Here is a 20,733-nt window from a genome sequence, read left to right as displayed (position 1 = left end):
TTTACCTTAAGGGTGCCTCTCTTTCTTTCTCTCTCTCTCTCTCTCTCTTTTCTTTTCCTTACAGTACGAATCACGTTTCAAGCATAACAATACTCCACAAAGAAGACAGTACGAACATTCGTTCTATATCGAGGAACTGTAAAGTTCTTGTTCCACAAGGACAGCAAATATACGTGAAAACACTCGCGTGTATTACATTTTTTTTTTGAGAAAATACAATTTCTATTGTATCGGACAAAACTCGTCATCGTATCGTATGATCACCTGGAACGGACAACCTGCGACAAATCGTCTTCTCTTTTGCATATCTAATAGATCGATAAAATTGGATTCTGCTTCTTATTCGCATGATTAGTTACCGTACAAATCAGAATGTAATTACGTAGCAAATATTGTGTCTTAGAATAGTCGCGTTACGCGGATTAACTATTATTTTATTCAAGCGATTCTAAACACCCTTGGGCCACGCACGCGTTTCCGTTCCAGGCCACGTGTTAATTCATTCAAACTGATTCCTCCTATTGGACAATTATTTCCGGTTTTCTCGAGTAACATCAAGGCCAGACTTTGCTTTCGCGTGTAGACCAACACACAACACAGTTCGATCCTCTGAACTACTCGAGTCGATTCGCACGCTTCAAGGGCGAGTAGTACGCCTATATATATATATATACTTTTTTTTCTGGTTCTATTCACCGTTAGCGCAGATCCTTGCCCAACCAGAAATGAGATTAATTTAAATGGAACCCTCTCTCCTTAGTCGCGGCCAAAAGTTTTTCTTTAAGTATCTCTTCGGTGGGATACTCTGGTAATTTTAAATAATGAACACAGGTGTTAACGGATGGGTAACCACCTGAGCCAGCGTCCACTTTTCTCACCACAGTCAACCTAGGATGCAAATTACATAATCCACCGGGTGGCAGGGCCGAGCAACCGGTCGCGAACTGTAGGAAAGCCTTTCTTTCTGGGCCGGTCAACGAAACTAGAACGTTCACGAATCTCTGGAATCCAGGACTGTAACAGAGAAAAAGAAAATTTAATAACGGTTACAGTGCACGCAACGTGTTACCTGATCGCGATAACGTGTTTATTTATTTACCTCTCTCTCGTGTAACCCAACTTAGGCTCGGTGTAGGTGATTAAATCTTCTCTAGTCCATTGCGGATTTTGTTCGCCGCAAAGCATCGCCCTGATCTCTTCGGGGCTGAAAGCATGGAGTTTTTCCATTGGGAAGACCTTTGAGAAACCGGATCTGAACGATTCGAGCTGCTTCGAGATTCCCCGATCGAGACAATAATTAATTGTTAGCTCCGCGTATTCCCTCGCGTTCTCCATGGTGACGAGCAGGTCCGCGCCTCCCTCGATCAATTCCACTTGATCGTGTCCGAATATCTTCGAGCTCGGCGAGTAGGTCATCGTTAAAGCCAAATCTTCGATCGGCACGGACATCCCGGACGGATGGGTGATGTTCAGGGACGTTTCCTCGTCCGCGGAACTGCGACCGTCCGAGAAGGTTCTGTCGCGTTTAGCGGTGGCTGTCTGGATCTCTTTGAGGAACTCACCCCTTACCGGGTCGACGTGCACTAGGTCCTCTATGTCCAAGAGACCAGCGTACCACGGAGATGGTACGAACGAAGAGTACGCGGCATCCGCTTCCCCCTCTTCCGATATGAAACTGCTGGACATGCTGGACGACATGCTCTCTTGAGTGACACCGGACAGGCCAATCTTCTCGTTCACGTTGTTCGTGATATCTCCATGACACATTAACTTTAAGAAAGGACGGGACAGCGGCAAGTCTACTAATCTATTATCTTGCAGAACCTTTGCCAGGAATACGCCAAGGAACCAGAAATATCGTACAGCGCGCTCGCAAACCGCTGAATCCTGCGGCAAAGGAGCAGGGAACAGGCCGCTCGGTCGTGTCACGTAGTATCCCGCTGGTCGAGCCTGGTCGCTGGAAACTCTGGTCTCTTCCTCCGACTCCTCTTGCGGCTCCTCGTCGTCGCACAGCCACAGACCCAGATCTTTCCGCTGCAACTCCGCAGCGACCAGCGCGAAGAACTCCAACGTCGGCCCGAGACCGGTTCCCTCCTCGCCAACGAATTCAACCTCCAGTATGCTCTTCCGGCTCGCGTGCACCTTCAACACTTGTTCTGCCCAGTCTAATAGTTTCTCTCCCCTAGGTACGCTGACTCTCTCGTGCTTCAGCCTGCCGACGCGATACTCGTGGCTGTCGTCGCGTCGCGGACTCAAACCGGGCGCTCTTTGCCTCTCGAGAACCGCGTCCCTCTGCGTTTGAAGCCACACGATGCTCCGCGATGCTCCGAACGCGGTGCAACTGAAGTACAATCGTCTGGTTTCAAATGGCAGCAGGAACGGACAACTCCTGGCTAGTTCCTCGCACCAGTTCGGCAACGCTCCGGCGGCTAACGCCAACGGGTCTTGGATCTGTTGGACGATCTTGTTCGTGATCTTCTTCGAGGTGAAGTCGTCGGGATGGACGCAACACGTCGACTCCTCGGTCTCCTCGTAGTCGACGTGCTTGCCGTCGTCGCGGGTCGTGCTCAACACGTAGACGTGCCTCAGAAGCTGCAACACGTCCTCCACGGTGCACGCCGAAGAGTTCTGAGTGGCGTTGCGAGAGTACAGCGTGACGATCGGCGTTGCTCTTCCCGATGACTCTTCGTCCTTCGATTCTTTGTATATTATACTGCGAATCATATTAGAAACGTATTAGAACGCGTTCCCGTTAATTCAGCATTAAATATACGAGCAGAGAAAACAGTGATTCGAGGGAACAAAGAAGACGCGCATTACGTGTAATTTGGTTCCCATATTCTTCTCAGTTTCTCCTGGCGGCTTCCTAGTTCGGTGAGCTGCATCAATTCTTGCACAGCTTGGAAGATACTGGCATGCGGCTCCGTGAGCGGTAACTCGACATCCGGTACACCCGGAAGACCTGGCCCCTTCAATGTCAACGATAGCCTCGGCATAGGCAGTGACCCCACGCGCGCGCTAGACTGCGTTTCACTGCCAGGTGGTGGAACTTCCAGATCTGTTGTCTGTGCACATTGTACAATAAGAATAACGGTATTCCGTTGCTCCCGTCGCGCAGTAGCCTGATCGTTTCCCCTCACTTACTTGATTAATGTTCGTTCGACCTGGTCGAGGATCGAAAGCGGGAATCAAAGCTGAGAATTGACGTTTCAAAACGAACTCGTCGTCCCAAGCACGACTCTTGCTGCTCTGAGAAGCTTCTTCTTCCATGAATGTTGCCAGCAGATTGCGGCTCATCATTACCTCTTCGTAGTCACCTTCACAGCCGTCACCTTCCTCCTCGTTTTCCTCGTCGTCCTCCTATAGGAAATAGAAGAGAAAGAACGCATTAGCACCGTGTGGTCAAGCTAATTTTCGGGGGTATTTATGACATTCTAGAATTCTCACTTCTTGATCGTGATCGTCGTTGTCTTCCTCCTCCTCGAGAACAACGTCCTCGTCGTCCTCCAGTTCTGTCACGAGCGTTGGTCTGTTAATGATCCTGGCTCCGCTGGCACTAGAACTGGCAACACCTCCGCAAGACTCCAAAAAGTCCTCGAGACTCACCTGTAGCAATAACTGCTTATTACATTATATAAAATCATACAATCGATGTTCAATATCGTACATAGACATAACTAGACTGCGGATTTCGATGCAAATGAGAAACTTTTTAAGTCTATCGTGGGAAACTGAAATTCAATAACATTGTACTTTTTCTCTTCACACTAGGTGACGGATTCTAGTATTCTTAATTCACAATTATCGAAATTGTAAAGATGCACGAATGAGAGATTATTCGAAAAATTTATTTCTTTAGGTAGATATTATAAAAGAAATGGGTACAAATTTGGACAGATACATTTTCGTTGTTTTTATAAAGTAATGCAGAATAGGCATATTTAGTGCCCCGTAAACCTAGCGTTGATAATCTTAATAAGCTCAGAACAGGATAACAGTGGTATCAAGTTCTTCTAATGTCTTCACAGTTTTCTTACAAATGCATAAAATCCGTAGTTTAGGCTTACAACGTTTGAGAAGGAAACATTCGAGAACGAAATGTTTGTCGAACGTTCAAAGATCTTTACCTGTTCGCTATCGCTGCTCGTGCTGGTCAGGGACATTGTCAGCGCCTGTCCTAATCCGGCTCCTGTCGTTGTCGTGACACCGCTGCCCGCCACTTGACCGCTGCTGGTTAAACTTGGATAGCTCTGCGCGGTGCTCAGCAAACCACCAGGGAAATTAGGATTCAAGGCGAGACGGACTAAGCTCGACACCGAGTTAGGTCCGCGTGAATTTGAACCGGTATTGGAATTAGAAGCGATGTGCTGTCCACCTGTAGGTCCTACGAGGGAACACCTTGTTAGCGGGGTATGAAAACGTTTGCGAACGACGACAACGACCACACCGATCTTCAACTTGTCTTCCGTCTCGATACACCTTTAATCGTGAAACCATCAAGATCTATTAACGGGTTATTCTGGTTCTCCATCTTCAAAAAATCGATTTCAAGCATAAAATCAATGTAGTTGTAGGCGTTTATGCAACTCTCATTGCCGAGATGTCGATAGTTGTTATATAAAAAATTCACTAATTTTGATTATTTTTATTTGAAAAAAATCACACGTGTACTTCAAATGCCAATAAATACGTGTGCAAAATCCCAATGCCAATGGTTCGATAGTTTTTCTCTAAAAATAAGCGCAAGAACAGTCTCGAAAATAAGGATCGTCTAACGAAACGCAAAATTGGCGTTGAGAACGGTGTGATCGATGCAGAAAGATACGTAAATATTCTCTAGCAATATTTCATGAACACTAACCAAATGTTCGTCTTCGAGTCATTGCGGTAAATGTGCCCAACAAACCGGTGGCAGTTGTTGGTTCCAAAGTATTGCTAGTATCTGAACAAGCAAGGTTGGGTACGGACACGGACATGGGATTGGTCACGACAACAGGACATGCTCCAGTTGTGTTTTGCGTAGACGAGCTAGCTTCTTTGTCCTGACTGCATTCTTTGGCAGCTAGTCCAACGAAAACGTAATAAGGTGAGTACAGTCTCGCGTGTTTTACGGGACGACAGCGATAAACAACGGTATTAGTAGTCTTTTAATGAAACTATTTTCGTTTCGACAATGACAAAGAGCAGAAAAAGGTAATTGTGCTGTTCTCATACCATCGGTGATCCCAGAGTGTCTTTGTACAGGCTTTATCCTTAACGAGTTATCCTCCGACTCGCCTGACACGCTAATTCTAACAGGCACTAAACTAAGTAACTCTCCGCTTAAAAAGCTGTTGGTGTTGTTGCGTAGCCTATCGGCTCCCTCTCTGACACGGTCGAGTGCTTCGGCTGCCTCGAGCAGGTTCGCCACTGGCTGTAAACGTATTTCAATAGAGAATTAGTGTAAATTCTATGCATGTCGATGCGACACGTGTATACAGGGTGAGAGCCACTTAACTGTACCACCATAATTCCCTCATAACGGAGGATCTACGGAATCGTGGATCAAAACGACTTAACGTGATGTAAATTGTTTGGGCTCGTTTTAATCAGAAAAACGTTACAAGTACATTAGCAAAACTGACTGTTCCTCTGAAAGCCACCGGTGCTTGATCGAGATGAAACTTGGTGCGTACTATGAGGGATAGGGAAGGACCACAGATCTGTAATTTTAGCTTCAGCAATTTATGCGTTTAGAAGATACAGGTTCTCAATTATAAATCCGTCATAATAGGTTTTCGATGCTTTGGACGCTTCATTCAGCAACAATGTAAGAATGCTTGAGGGATACGTATGCACGTGAATGATTTCCGTTGGGAACGCGATGCTTAGAGAAATGTGTGACAGTTCGTGCGTTACTATTTAGGGTTAGAGTTACGGTTAGGTGCGGTAGCCCCTCCCCCAAAACAATAGACTACTTTCTATTTAAACAGTGACTGAGCGGCTTCCCCTAAAGTATCTATATTTTTTAAACGAGTGAATTCCCGAAGTTAAAATTTAATATTTGGGTCCTTCCACATTCTTCATAACATGCTTCAAATTTCATATTGATCACCGGTGCCTTCCGGAATAATATCTGCAAAACTAATTGTTGCGTTGCATGTACACCGGTCAATGTCTAACAATTTTGAAATTACTTCCGATGCAACATGTGGGTTCTCAGTAAATTTCAAGGATACAGTTAAGCGACTCACCCGGTATGCTGGTTTTAATGATTACGCGAGCAATATGATCACACCTTATTTCCTCGCACAGTAGCAAGCAACGGTTTCGAACTACTAGACGCACGATTGCTGTTACTGTTGGTGGAACAGTCAGTGTTAAGGGCAAGACTCTCAACAATCGTTGCCAGATCACTTGTCACGGTAGTGTCGGGTCTCGGGTGTAACACAACGGACAATTCGCTCGTTGAGTTTGCACCGCCTTCGCCGGTCACAGCAACAACCGCCTCGGCACGAGCAACCGACAACACACTCTCTGCTATTGATTCAGCGGCTTGCTGCTTGCAACAAACACAAAATCGAGAAGCTGCTTTAAAACCAGTGTGACTCTCTTTCTCTCTCTCTACTCTGATTAATACGTTAACACGTGTATATATTTCCATTGTAGGTTTGTGCGAAAAGTAATTCAAAGAACACGTCTGCGATTCTATGCGAAAGAACATTGGGGACCGTACCTTTGCTGCCAAATTATCTGCGCTCGCTGCTTGATCGGTAGACGCCACCGAGCCACGCATTACGGTGTCGGTGCAATCTGGTAAACTAGGGGTACTGCTGGATTTTCGTCCCGGTAGCACTCCGGTACCGGTTTTACCCTTTGTTCCATTATCCGAGTCTAGACCCGCACCGACTAGTCTCAAGTCGTATTTCCCTTCCGCACCCATTCTGTACGAATTGGAACCGCCGTGATCCCACGTTACGTCTATCCAACCATTATGCAGCTCTCCCGTCACGGTACCTTCACCTTGTGGAATCAAGAAACAAATGTGTTAGCGAATCACTCGGTACAATTTTCGACAAAAGACAAAATAGTATTACAAAAACCTGGTGGTATGCCGTCCTGCTCCCTCCATTTCCAGTCAAGGCCTCTAGCAACTCTAGCACCGACGACCAAATGACGAAATACCTGGGATTTAATTAATCTCCTCAACCTACGGATTCCAGCTTCGGCCTCTCTAGCGGCGCGACCCAAGTCCTCGCACACCCCGGTCACTTCGCCGTAAACTTCGAATCCAGACACGGATAAGTAATGCGTCTGACCGGACGAGTTCTTTCCGATCTGTTGCAACCGTAGGTGACGCCAACCTTGCGTCTCGTCCGTCGGCAACTCTAACGTCCAGGTAGCTGTGTTACCAGGCTCGTTCAGGGAAGTGTCGTCGACGTGGGCGTAAAGATTGGTCCAGGTAACGCCGTCCTTGGACGCTTGGAACAACCAGTTTCGCAGAGCGCTTCTGCCGTAGCCTTTCGCGTGCCTCAACGAGTAAGCGCTCGGTATGATCCATACCCCTAAGTCGATCGAGAACCAGGCCCGTTTGTCGTCGTTCGTGTGGCAATTCAACGCGGAAGGATCGCGGCTCAAAATGTCCTCTAGATGACCGTACGGCAGATTCCTTCCATCGCTGGACGTGACGACGACCAAACCATATTGTCCAGGGTTCACCCATTCGGTGCAAGACTTCGCGTTCGTACCGATCCAGTACAGCAATCCGTTCTCATCGAAGTCGTAGTGATACTTGAACGTGATCTTGTTGCCCTCCTTCAATTTCTTGACGAACGTGAACGTGGATCTGTCATGGTCGTACCACTGTTTCGCCACCATTCGCAACAAATGGTTCTCCAATTGTTGTATAGTACTCAACGGCTCCATCTTCAAGCTACGACCGGATCGATCTATCAGAGAACTTTCGCCGGCAGCTTTCTCCAAGCGGAAGCGCAGTCTTCTGGTCAGAATCTGCAAACCGTAGCCCGAGCCGGGCGTGTCGTACAAGTAGACCGGTAACTTCTCGATCGATTCCAAGACCGAGACCAACTTATGGACTAGAATTTTCGCGGAGTTGTGTTCCTTGTTCACGTCCGCCGCGTGGAAACAACTTTTAAATACTACTATTCGTTGCATTCGGAGCTTGGTCGCTCTTAATGTCGGTGGCTGTGGTCCTGGCGGAGCTGCCAACAGGACAAGCAACGCCTGAACTAGGCCGCTGGAATGCAGCTCGTACGCGGAGACCTTCCCCTCCTCGTTCAACAAAAGCTTCAATTCTTCTAGCGTGCTTTGCAGTATGTTACGCCATTCTCGGTTCCCGGACTGTTGCTTCTGACAAGCTTTCTCGATCTGATTCACGATCACTCCTAACTTGGCGACCACTCCGCGCGGTTGAGCCTGGGCAGCTTTGAAGTAACGCTCGTAAATATCCTGAGCTTGCATTTTCACTTTTTGCTTGATCGCTTCTATCTTGGACCTCGATCGTTTCCCTCGCTTCCCGGCCCAGCCTGCTGAAAATTCTGGACCTGGAAATAAGGAGTAATGATGAACCGATGAAATAATCAAGGTGTGCAAGCTTCGTGTTGGTGTGAATGTACAGTAATATCAGTCAAATAAGTAACTATTCGACCAGAAAGGGTTAATAATGAACCTACTACTCGCAGGGCAAGTATATGGTCGCCACGGTAAGTATATGATCTCACTTACCCAAACTAGTTTCCGCTGTGAAGGAGTGCTTTGTGCCCCGGTTCGACTCAAAGATGAATCCAGGCAGATCCTCTCTTAGAATGGTCACCTGCAAACTGTCGCTGTTATGTATGCCGAGCATGCTCTCCCTCCTGCTGGACAATGCCCAATTTCCTACGATCAGCCGGGTCGTGCCGGGCCGTGACAAAACGGGCTGGCTCACAGAGTTCGGTTTCACTTGGCTACGAGCTCTCTGGAGTTTCTCCAAAAATTCGCCACGGTTTTCTGCAATGCACATAACGTTCCAGTAATTGATACGGCCTGACCGACCGGAGCAGGACAGTGGTGAAGTTGTTCAATGAACCGAATAATGTTGTGGCAGAAGTATGTTCAGAAGAGAGGTCATGCAGCAGAGATAAAAGGATTGATTGTGTCATGCTGTCGATGATTCAACACTGAAGGGTTTTTTTTTCTATTGGGAGAACGTGCGCAACTATAGGTGGGGTCGAACATGTATGTTACCTACCTTCGGTGGTAAGCGACTCTGTGTTCCTCCCTTTTCCTGTAGGCAGTTAGTAAAACCAGTTATTCACTAAACTATTCCCCTTCGCGAATAGGAAGTTAATCACAAATGAACAAAAGAAAAAGAAAATAAAATAAATAGATATAATAAGTAAAACAAAGAATGGTGATCTCTCGGAACGGAGGCAATTTAATTTGGCGCGAAGGGTGTAAAAGGAGGTGAGGAGGACACTTCGACGAGAAAGACAATGGCAAGATGGACGAGACATGATGAGAATCTGGCGTTGACGTTAACGGGAAAGAGAGAACGCACCTGACGTGTCCGTTCCACCCTCCGGGCTTCCGCTGGAGTACATTGTCGCCAGTTTCCCGTCCAGTATAAATCTGAACCATCCGTTGCTTCCATTCGATAATTCTAAGGCAGCCGCGTCTGACCAGACGTAAAGGCAATCGCGTCCTCGGCAGATACACCAATCTCTCCAATGATAAGCTCTTCCTACCAAAAGCTCTCTCGCGTCTTCCATTCTTTGCTCTTCCCCGGACTGATTCGAGTCTGCCTCCGGGTCCGGCGCGGTCTCTTTCGGCCCGGCCAACGCGGCAACTTTCGAAAAGACTCCCAAACGAGCGAAATGTTCTAGAAACTCATCTTTGCTTTTTATCATCAAATCTTGTATCATTTGCAAGACCACTAAGTGTCCGGCTTCGTCCTCCTATTTGGATGAAAATAGAAAAAGAAAGAAAAGAACGGTTTAAAAAATGGCACTCGGCAATGTCTCGTCATTGAAGTCAGAATCCAATTAAGTTAAAAAAAGAAAAAAAAAAGACGATCTTTCTGGTCCTTTGTTTGTTTGTTTGTTTGTTTTTCTTTCTTTGGTATTTTTCTTGATTTAATTAAGCGAAGTAAGTGCTACACATGTTTCTGAGAATCGTTGGCTGTTGTCTCGGTGAATGTATGTGAAACAACATCAATGGAACGGCACAATCTGATTTTGTGAGCAAAACGATTACGCGATTTTAATGAAATCACAAGCAAATAACGCCCAGTAATTCCATCAGCAGCAGGCAGACAGTCGACAGAAGTGGACAACCAGCTTTGCAATTTTAAATCCTTCATTGTGTGCATCTAGATCGTAGAATCGAAACTCCACTCTCCGTTCAACGAAAGAACTCATTCACAACATCTCTTTCTTTTTCTTTTTCCAGAATCGAAGCTTTTCTCAAAGTTCTCTTGCCCTAACTGTCCTCTTATGTCACGTTCTGTGCTAAAATGTATGTTGCTCGTTGGGCCACGTGTACAATTAATGCGTATGACAGTAGTTAAAAGTGAAAAGAAGAAAAAAGTATGTCTTCACTCCACGTTGTCGATATACATATTTTATAGTATCGCAAAATATATATATATTGTATACACTTAAAAACGGACACGTTTTCTTGTCAGAATAGAAGTAAGACATGCTTACGTATATGTTAGATATCACGCTTTGTTTTATAAATTATAGAACGAATGCAATACTGTTAATGAGATATTTGCGTAGTTATTAATGAAAAAAAACCCAGTGAAGAGTAAAAAAAAATATTTGGGAGTGTCACGTATAGCAAATAGGGGACACAAGGGGTCTCTTCCAACTAGCGATTGGCAAATATAGAATTAGACGTTACCGTCTTATCAACAATGTAGTTCAGGGAACTGGAAGACTTGCACGATGAGAGGCAACGCAATTTTGGGCCAATATACGGCTTGAGAGGCGGAGGTGGTGGTGATGGTGTTTTTAACTCAAGCTCCTGCGAACAGTCTTAACTAAATCACTAGAATTGTCTGTTTGGCTGCCTGCCTGCCTGCATGACTACTAACATGTTCAACATATTGTTATTAACTAATCCTGTAATAATATTAACTTGTTCATAGGACCTAAAGAAATACACAGGATGATTCAGCTCAGTGTGCCACCTAAATTACATGTAAACTGTTTGGTATATAAAAAGAAAAATGGTTGTAACGAGCGTTGTATGGTTTCAAGAGTAGCGTACAATGTAATAATTAGTTTTCATTCAGTTTGCTTCTTTATCGAGATACAAAAGTCACCTCTCGAGCTTCTTTATTGTAGAGGGTCAATTTTAATCTTGTGGTTGCCGTAAAAAAACTATACCCTTTTACCCACATTCACCCTTTACAATAAAGAATCTCAAGGTGACCTTTACATCTCGACAAAATAGATAAAAACGAATTATTGCATTGTTCGCTACTCTTGAAACCGTATGACTTTCGTTTCGACCCTCTTTTCGTCTACCAAATAGTTGACAAGTAATTTGGGTAGCACGCTTAACTGAATCACCCTGTATACGTACATATATACATACACATATAAAAGATAATACTGATTATAATAGAAAATTCGAACTACCGAGCTTACCTCGTTGTCCAGCACATTGGCAATCACCTCTACAAGCATAGCGCCGCAATCTCCTGTTTTGTCGGAACCGCACGTTTCAACGAGCAGATCCGGTTGAATATAATGCACCATCTTCCTAATTAAACTTAGACTGGCTTTTCGAACGCTGGGCAACATGGAGGATTGAAACGTTGCACAAAACACCGGCAACAATCGTTTCAAATAAACCGGGGCCATTTCAGGATCGCCTTTCGGTTCTGTGAACTCCGACTCGGTTTCCGGTTTTCTGTGTTCCTGATTCGGCAGCATCCATTCCCCAGGAGACTGCAATATAGCTGCCACTTCTCTGTGACCTTCGTCCACCCGTTCTCTGGCTTTGTCTAACGGTGTCTTTCCATCTTCATCTCTCAGATCGGGATTCGCGCCGTGCTTCAGCAACACTTTAGCGATGGCAGGTCTACCGAAGCAGGCAGCATAATGCAAACTGGACGATCGTTGTCCTTTATTCACATCCGCGCCTCTGTCGCATAAAAACTCGACCATCTCGTGGGTACCGAACGCGGACGCCCAATTCAGTAACGTTTGACCAACGTCGTCCATAAAATTCACCTCGATGCCGCCGGAGTCTATAGCCTCTATCAGAGCATCCGTGTCCTTCGACCGAATACAATCGATCAGTTGCCTGTGAGACTTCTCCCCGGCGCTATCCAAACGCCTCAATCGCGGTAACAACGGTCCGGACGGGCCACCGGTTGTATTGCGGCTCAACGCCGATCTGCCTTCGAACAACAGAACCAACAACAGATCGACCAATCTCATAGAATCGAGAGCGCATCGCTCGTCTCCTTTCAAAGCTTTCTCGATCGCGTCCGGCAGTTCGGAGCGTAAAAGGTCATGGGTTATCGAAGGTGATCCTCTGCAAAGCGTCGACAGAAGGCTAATTATAGTGGACACGGAAGCGCACGATTTCGCTTCCGGAGTCGGAATCGTTGACGCTGTGCTGGAAGGTGGCGGTGTCTTTGGATTTCCGGAAGTCGCTGCTATCGCTGTACCAGGCCCTGCTGCATTCGACAACCTGAAAACGAAAGAGAAAGAGAGTTAGATAAAACGTTTGTGGTCTCACGGCCGTGTCATAGAAATTCTAGAGACACATGCCTATGCAAGAGTTCAGAAACTAATCCGTTCGATGCTAATGGAGCGGGATCGGTGGTTCGACGCGAATATCTATCGGCGAGCGACGCGAAACAACGAAGCGCTCCGTCGGCGACGTGCGCATCCTCGTGTCTGAGTAACGTTGACAAAGCCTCGACGCAATCCGGTAATGATTTATCCTGCGGTTCTACTTTCCCGCATAAACGGGTCACTACGGCCATTGCAGAGTGCAGGGTGTCTCGGTGCACGCGAGCTCCGTGCTCTCGGATAAAGCACAAGGCACATGGAAGGCCACCAGCCTCGAATACAGCACCAGCTTCCCTTGCGCAAACCAGTTCCAACACCTATGGCAACCGCAAAAACCAAGTATATTCGATTAATGTTTTATTGTTTAACTAACGAGTTATTCGTTATTAGTAGAGCTGTGCGAGAACCGAGACGAGTCGGGTTCCCGCGCACCTGTAGTTATCAGACAATAAAATCGTTCGATACCTTTATGCACTGCTCGGCCAAGTCCCGACTAGTTCTGGAACCTAATCCAGCTCCGGACAGGCGACTGCAAATAGCTTTTACAGCACCCTCCATTGCTACTATTCTGCGCGTACATTCTGCAGAAACGTCCAAGTAATATGTGATGGCCCGAGCAGTTACTTCTAAGACACTATCCGGTGCAAGTTCATCCAAAAAAATTCTACATAATGCAGGGAGAAATGTGCGTGGAGGACAGCTGAAATTGGAATAATTTTTATACAATTTGTACACAATACTTATATCTAATGGTTATTTTATAATCTATATACCATTCAAAGCATCGATCAACATTATCAGACATGAGCAGCAACATGCATAATTGCTCTAAAGCAATTAACTGCATGTCCCTTTCATCTCCTTGGCCCATACTGAGCCACTCCAGTAGAGTCTCGGGATCAACGTCAGCCATCTGTTTACAAGTCGTAAAACGAATTAGTACTACAAACATTTGAACTCGGCAATTATTTGAAGTTTAACCCTTTGTGCTCGAAGCTATTCCGATTCCAGAATTCAAACGTATCATCCGATCTAGTACATTTTTATACCGTGCTTCGACACTTAGCAATTCATTAAGCGCAGAGACATTTAGTAATTGTTTCGAATGACAGTACATTCGTTTTCAGCGGTGCCTTAGAGCAGACGTCGAGTGCATAGGGTTAAAAATAACAATGAAACTCACCTTGTAAGATTAATAGCACCAATTCAATGTATTTTAAACTGACAATCTGAAAATAAAACAGAGTCAATGAAGCTAAATAGAAATCATTCGCAAACCGATGTTCAGGATCATGCTAATACCCTAAGAAAAAGTGTACATAATTTTTCTGTCATCGAAAAGTGTCAACAAAAATCCTGTTATAGTTCGGACAAAAGATGAAAAAAAAATAGAATTCACAGTAGACAAAGGCGGTGAAGAAGAATGCCCGTAAAGTCTCGCGGGACTAGCTGTAACTTTTATTATCGAGAATTCCACTGACAGTAGTATTCTCCCTTCCATGTTTTTTTTACTACTAGCGAGACACGACTTCTGGGAAATTTCAAGCATGTAAATAATCATCGAAAGGAGCGATCATGTTCGCTCGAAATCCGTTCCCGAAAACGTTCACGCGAATCCGGTGAAATAAATAGGGAGGCACGTGGTCTCTGGCTCGAGATCTCGTAAAATCATGCACTGTCGTCGGAGGCACAAAGACAGGTGGAAAAAAATTTGTCATGACGACGGCTGAAAGCGTGATAGTGTCTTTAATAACATCTCGCGTAACCTTCAGGAGGTTTCGTGGGAATATAGCTGTCGCGGTGAATCCGTGCCTCGAACTCGTGCGAACGTTTCGAGGGAACGATCGCGCACAGCCATGGTAAATAAAACTCGGCCGAGATGATAACGTACCGTTGTGCACAGTATTCCATTATTCGGAAGGGGTCAGGTCGCCATCCTTCCAAAGTCGAGTCGTTTTCCCACCGCGAGAAACAACGTGACCGTGTCGTCGAGAGCTTGGTCCGTCAGCGACACGGAAACCTGATCGAACCAACGGACCAACGAACCACTCCACCGAACGAAAAGATTTCACTTTACCCTAGTGTCGTCGTATATTGTATTTCGCCATTTACGCGACGTTCAGGGTATAGTTCGGTGTCACAACCACGGACAACCGTGGATCAAGAATCTCGGTGCGAAAATGCTCGACGTTCTGCAGCGCCGCCGCCGACAGTGGCCAATCGCGGAAGAGGGAAATCCGCGGTTCATTTGAATCCGTCGCAGCAGGCTCCTCCGAATTCTTTGCAATTCGAACTATTTGCAAAACGTGACACGACTAATTTTCAAAATGTAAGCAAATGATTTCACGGTATGGTCGTCGTCCATAATTTCCCAGAAAAATAGAAGAGGATTTATTCTGTTTAACAACGAAAAATCGACAACAGAACAAAATCCGGCAATGGGATTTTATTTCGATCTAAAGGATGTTAACGATGTACATATTTCGGAGAAATTTGCATCACTAATCTGACTCATTGTTAGACGATAAGGGGTTAAAGGTAGGTACGTACCTCGTGCGGAAGTACTGTAAATGTTGATCAAAGTCTCGAATTGTATGTATCGGTAGTTGAATGTGTTGTTTGAAGTTCTGAAAGTTAACATATTTCGTTGAGCGTTACGTGATTCAATTACAACGCGAATTTATACAAAGAAGTTACGTGTCTCTTCCGAAAGTCGTGTTTCCAACGCAGCTTAATAGTCATCCACCCCACTCCGACTACCTTGAAGTCAACTGATCGACTGAAAGTCCTCTCTGGTACCATGATACTTTATGATCGTTTTGCAGCGCCATCAAATTTTGCATGTTCAACAGAATCATTGTTTTGCGAAAAATATATCTACGAAATCCGCAAATTGTGATCGAGAACTGCATATACATTTTGCTTGACATTTTAATAAATAACAAAATATATTATCACGATATAAAAAGCAATGTGTATAAAAAAAAAGCAAACAAATAGAAAATTTTATGTTGCAATCCATACATTCGAAACTTTTACCATCAGATGGCACTTTGTTCTTCCTCTTGTTATCGTACATTCTAGATGTAATTTAAATTTAATTACTGCTTTGAATACAATACCGTTAGAAATAATAAGCGGAAAATATTAATGATACCATACTATTTTTTAGATAATTAGATTTATGCATTTTAATTGTTTTTATCTCATATTTATTTTTTATATTATTATTAGGAAAATACTTTTATATGAACGCTGGTAGTATTTAATAAAACATAAAAAAATTATACTGAAATAAAGTGTTTTGAACATCAACAGGAATCAGACTTTTTTTCTTTCTGCGGCAACAAGTCATCGAACTTTCCTTTTGTGTTTCGTAGCTAAAACTGATGTAAAATATTTTAAGATTTCATTCTACCATTGGAAAATTATAAGATTTTTATTATTTATTTGCACGGTTACCATTTCTTTCTTCTACGAGTTCCTTTCTCCTTTCTTTGAAATGAGTAGGCAGATTCTCTAACATACTTTCGATAAAATTATCAAGAACTATCGACCTATTCATGGATGCTACTGGTGCTCTGCATACAGGGCATTCCTTCCTTTTTTTGTTCCATGTAGCAATACAATGCTGACAGAATGTGTGCATACAATTCAGAGTTGTTGCCTTCACAAATAACTCTGAACATACGCTGCAAGTCAACTGTTCATCCATTATATTGCTTACTTTATTTATTACACTTTCTTTTTCCAGCTGTGTATTTGGAATAGCTTGAGTGCATACAGTCAAATCGATGGTGTCCAAGACTTGAATTAGCGATGGATCGTTTATAATTTCTAAACATATGCAACTATCGTTCATAGTTTCAGAGGGGCCTGCAGCTAGAAATACAAAGTTTAGATTAGTTGTTGTTTTACTGTAATTGGTCCCACTCTTCAAAAAACATTCATTACAAACTAGAGCTTCTACTATTACAAACATAAACGATGGTACCATTGTTTTGTGTCGTTTCAGCTATAGCTTCTTTTTCTTTCAAAGCCTTTTCTGTCTCCTTTAACTTTTCTTCCAAGACAGTTTTCTCATTCAACAATTGAGCCTGTATATTTTTCTCCTCTTTAACTCTATTTTCCATAACGCTCTTCCATTCAGACTGCTGTTCTTCTCTCCATCTCTCCATCTGTTCTCTCGTTTTGATCTCCAACGCTTCTTTTTCTTGTTTACTTACATTCAATGCTTCCTGCCACTTCTGCTTCTCGTCGTTCAATCGTTTTTCAAATTGCACACGTTCATTTTCTAATTCTTCGAGCAGATCAACATACATTTTATGCAAATGTTGTTCTTGGTCGTTACCATTCTTTATTTTACCCTCTAATACAACGATTTGTTTTTTCAGTTCTTCCGTGTCCTCTTTAGCAGCAGATTGTTGCGCCAAAAGTTGTTCCAATTGTTGTTTCAATATATCTTGCTCCTTTTGTTTTGTTTGTAACTTTTCTTTGAGAACTCTCTTCTGACATTCCTGGCTCTCTGCAAACGTTTTCTGCTCTGTAAGGACATTTTCCAGTATCTGTTTGTCTAGCCTGGGTCTCTTAATTTTGCGCTCTTCTTCAACAAACGCAAATTTATACCTAAATTGTGTGCATGTACTAAACTGTATAATGTCTTCATTGTTGAGCTTCTGGCTCACACCGTGTACAAGAGGTACATCATTGACGAACGTAGTGGACGAACTTAGGTCCTTAATGATCCATTCATTGTTTCCTTCACATCTTATGATGCAATGTCTCCTAGATATCATTGTGTCCAAAATAATTTCATCGTTATCTCTAGCACGACCTATTTTGAACTATTCAAAACATAAAAAGTTCAATCAATGAAGAGTGTGAAAGAACGAAAATAAATTAGTCTTACGCAGAGGATTATTAAATACCTCGCATTTATCAATGTGAATATCGTGAGGAGCACAACCACCTTTGTCAAGCCGTATCAAAATAGGTACAAGTGGTTTCGAGTCGGAATCGTTCAATGTCATCGTTTCTACTACCTCCTGAGATTCCATCGTTTAAAACCACGCTTTTCGAAGTAAGCGGGTTAAAGACAATCATCGAATCAACTTACTGATCGAATCTTCTAAACATGTGCAACAAAACGTTGATCAGAGACAATGCAAGGACAAGGGAAGAAGTGAAGAAAAACCTCGTGTGGAGTCCTTGTCAACAAGGAATTGCCAAACAACAAACCGCGAATCGGACAGTGAGCAACAACTCGCGGCAAGTCTTGTACTTAAAATGATACATTCTATTCAGAGAAACTCTTTGGAAACGAGGATTAATAGCACAGTCCAAGCATAGGAGTAGACCTTACCATTTCTGTGTCACATCCTACCGTATCGGTCGAAACTAATATTGTGGAACTAATATCACAAACGAGATGTAGAAGCACGCTAGTCACTTTATGCTGTTTCGTATCGCACGATATCAAATACCGACTCTACCCAAATTGGTAGAGGAATTGGTAAATTAATAAATAAAATAAATCATTCGCAAAAGCAATTCTTATAATCGTTAAACAAGCAGAGATAATAAATTTATTGTGTTGTGTATTGTATTGTGACCAATGGATTAATGTATACGAATATTCATGGTTTATAAATTATTCTGTACCTCGGGATTTAATAACTATTTTTACTAAAAAATTGGATGGCAAGATGATCAAGGGAGTGCTTGTCGACATGGTTGACGAAAGGAATTGTCATAAACATTAAACAGCCAGAAATAATAAATTTAACAGTGAATTGTGTACGATAAATTGATGCGTGCGAATATTCTTATTCTATATCTCGGATTCTATAATTTATTTTTACTAAATAATTAGATGGCAAGATGGTCAAGGGATTGCTTGTTGATACCATTACCAAAAGAAATTGTTATAAATATTAAACAACCAGAAATAATAAATTTATCAGTGAAATGTGTTCGATAAATTAATACGTCCGAATATTTATGATTCAAAAGTTACTCTGTATTTCGGGTTCTATTAGGTATTTTTACTAAAAAATTAGATGGCAAGATGGTCAAGGGAGTGCTTGTTGATAACATTACCAAAAGAAATTGTTATAAACATTAAGCAGCCAGAAATAACAAATTTATCAATAATTACTATCGCCGCGATCGAAATCTAGCGAAGTTAGTTTGGGGTGGGGGAGTTGCGCACCGCGCACCGCGCACCTGATCTCGGCGGCCGCGCTCAGTCCGTCAGTCGAGGTGCGCACTCAGGAGAGAGCGGAAGGGCTCCGGGACCAAAAGGACGAAGGACCTTGGAGTTGACCAGAGGTTCTCTAGAGCTGCCCTGGCCCTCCCTGACCACCCTGGCCTACCCTTGCCTACCTTCCAGTGGACCAGGGATTCTCCAGAGCTGCAGTGGACATCACTGGTCAACCCTGGTCAACCCTGGTCCACCTTAAGCTGGCTCGCGGTTCCTGGAAGCCGTCTTCGCTCACCTTGGTCAACTTTCAACAGCTCTTTGTAAGTAACAATACAAATATACATTTTCTATTTTGGAATACGTGTTCATTCAACGAACGCCGTCAATTATTATTTCTGTATTTTTAATTCGAATTTGCTTCGGAATTTTTCACAAGTTTCTTTCCTTGAAATTATATTATATTTTTGACATAAAATTGGTATTTTGAAATTATATTATATTATATTTTTGACATAAAATTGGTATTTTGAAATTATATTATATTATATTTTTAACATAAAATTGGTATTCCTCCGATCGGAGGTCCCTCAGGGGCTCACTCACGGGCCGGGCCCGTGGGTGAGTACGGGTATTAGCGAACCCGGGGCGACCCAGCTTGTAGGTTGTTGCGTTCTAATTTCGCAATATTTATTCTTGATTAAAATTGTTCAACTTTCAAATTAAAAATTATTTCTGAACTTTCAAAAGTTCTTCTTCTAAAATTTATTTATCTGATTTAAAATTGGTATTCCTCCGAACGGAGGTCCCTCAGGGGCTCACTCACGGGCCGGGCCCGTGGGTGAGTACGGGTATTAGCGAACCCGGGGCGACCCTACCTTGTAGGTCGTTGCGTCCCAATTTCTTTCGACTTATTTTTGATTGAAATTATTCGACTTTCGAATTGAAATTCACTTCAGAACTTTCAAAAGTTCCTAGTCTATTTATGTATCTTATTTAAAATTGGTATTCCTCCGAACGGAGGTCCCTCAGGGGGCTCACTCACGGATGGGGCCGTGGGTGAGTACGGGTATTGGCGATCCCGGGGCGACCCTAGCCTTTAGGTCGTTGCTTTCCCATTTTACATAGTAGTTTGAAGTTCTGACTCCGTCTACTATTGTGTACAATCCCTGTTGGCTAACCCCGCACTCGTGTGTGCGGGGTTAGTTTGGCTCTCATGAGCTCGTTAGATTCGCACTCTTGTGCATGTTAGGTAGGCCGTACTCGTGTACGGGGTTAGCTTGACTCTCGTGAGCTGGTCTTAGGTTTGGCTCTCGTGAGCTGGTAGATTTGCACTCTTGTGCATGTTAGGTAGGCCGTACTCGTGTACGGGGTTAGCTTGGCTCTCGTGAGCTGGTAGATTTGCACTCTTGTGCATGTTAGGTAGGCCGTACTCGTGTACGGGGTTAGCTTGACTCTCGTGAGCTGGTCTTAGGTTTGGCTCTCGTGAGCTGGTAGATTTGCACTCTTGTGCATGTTAGGTAGGCCGTACTCGTGTACGGGGTTAGTTTGGCTCTCGTGAGCTGGTAGATTCGCACTCTTGTGCATGATCGGTAGGCCGTACTCGTGTACGGGGTTAGCTTGACTCTCGTGAGCTGGTCTTAGGTTTGGCTCTCGTGAGCTGGTAGATCTGCACTCGTGTGCATGTTAGGTAGGCCGTACTCGTGTACGGGGTCATCGTTTTGTCCTTGTTTCGTCGTC

The 20,733-nt window shown here is 43.8% G+C and overlaps 1 protein-coding gene and 1 long non-coding RNA gene across 10 annotated transcripts; both read right to left on the bottom strand.

The window, feature by feature from the left end:
• Nucleotides 1-43: 43 nt before the first annotated feature.
• Nucleotides 44-14,942, bottom strand: Ufd4 (ubiquitin fusion-degradation 4-like). Of its 9 annotated transcripts, none has more exons than XM_076799203.1 (20): nucleotides 14,686-14,942; nucleotides 13,978-14,023; nucleotides 13,568-13,707; nucleotides 13,260-13,494; nucleotides 12,771-13,111; nucleotides 11,637-12,690; nucleotides 9,539-9,935; nucleotides 9,230-9,265; nucleotides 8,725-8,988; nucleotides 7,077-8,543; nucleotides 6,716-7,002; nucleotides 6,278-6,538; nucleotides 5,215-5,413; nucleotides 4,862-5,062; nucleotides 4,128-4,384; nucleotides 3,448-3,618; nucleotides 3,145-3,360; nucleotides 2,821-3,065; nucleotides 1,100-2,713; nucleotides 44-1,014 (listed from the first exon to the last, which is right to left on the bottom strand). In XM_076799203.1, the coding sequence occupies exons 3-20, from the start codon at nucleotides 13,705-13,707 to the stop codon at nucleotides 732-734; spliced, it is 7,668 nt and encodes a 2,555-aa protein (XP_076655318.1). In that variant the 5' UTR covers nucleotides 13,978-14,023; nucleotides 14,686-14,942; the 3' UTR covers nucleotides 44-731. The 9 variants fall into 9 exon arrangements, with proteins under 9 accessions (XP_076655318.1, XP_076655321.1, XP_076655320.1 ...); XM_076799206.1 differs by having other exon boundaries at nucleotides 3,448-3,606; XM_076799205.1 differs by having other exon boundaries at nucleotides 4,128-4,375.
• Nucleotides 14,943-14,988: 46 nt separating this feature from the next.
• LOC143360411 (uncharacterized) lies at nucleotides 14,989-16,148 on the bottom strand. Its single transcript, XR_013083270.1, has 3 exons — nucleotides 15,492-16,148; nucleotides 15,345-15,421; nucleotides 14,989-15,087 (listed from the first exon to the last, which is right to left on the bottom strand). It is a non-coding gene; the product is annotated as an uncharacterized LOC143360411 (long non-coding RNA).
• Nucleotides 16,149-20,733: the final 4,585 nt, after the last annotated feature.

This window comes from Halictus rubicundus, chromosome 13 (assembly GCF_050948215.1).
Source record: "Halictus rubicundus isolate RS-2024b chromosome 13, iyHalRubi1_principal, whole genome shotgun sequence".
NCBI classification, from domain to species: Eukaryota; Metazoa; Arthropoda; class Insecta; order Hymenoptera; family Halictidae; genus Halictus; species Halictus rubicundus.
The sequence above is the reverse complement of the archived record's forward strand: the minus strand, read 5'-3'. Positions and strand labels throughout refer to the sequence as shown.

What these genes read in the sequence shown, in the direction of transcription:
- Ufd4 (XM_076799203.1), bottom strand. Translation starts at nt 13,707, where the DNA reads ATGGCTGACGTTGATCCCGAGACTCTACTGGAGTGGCTCAGTATGGGC. An exon ending in GTTGATCGATGCTTTGAATG is followed by an intron (nt 13,495 to 13,567) that starts GTATATAGATTA and finishes TTCCAATTTCAG; the next exon opens with CTGTCCTCCACGCACATTTC. An exon ending in CGAGCAGCGATAGCGAACAG is followed by an intron (nt 3,619 to 4,127) that starts GTAAAGATCTTT and finishes TGTAATAAGCAG; the next exon opens with TTATTGCTACAGGTGAGTCT.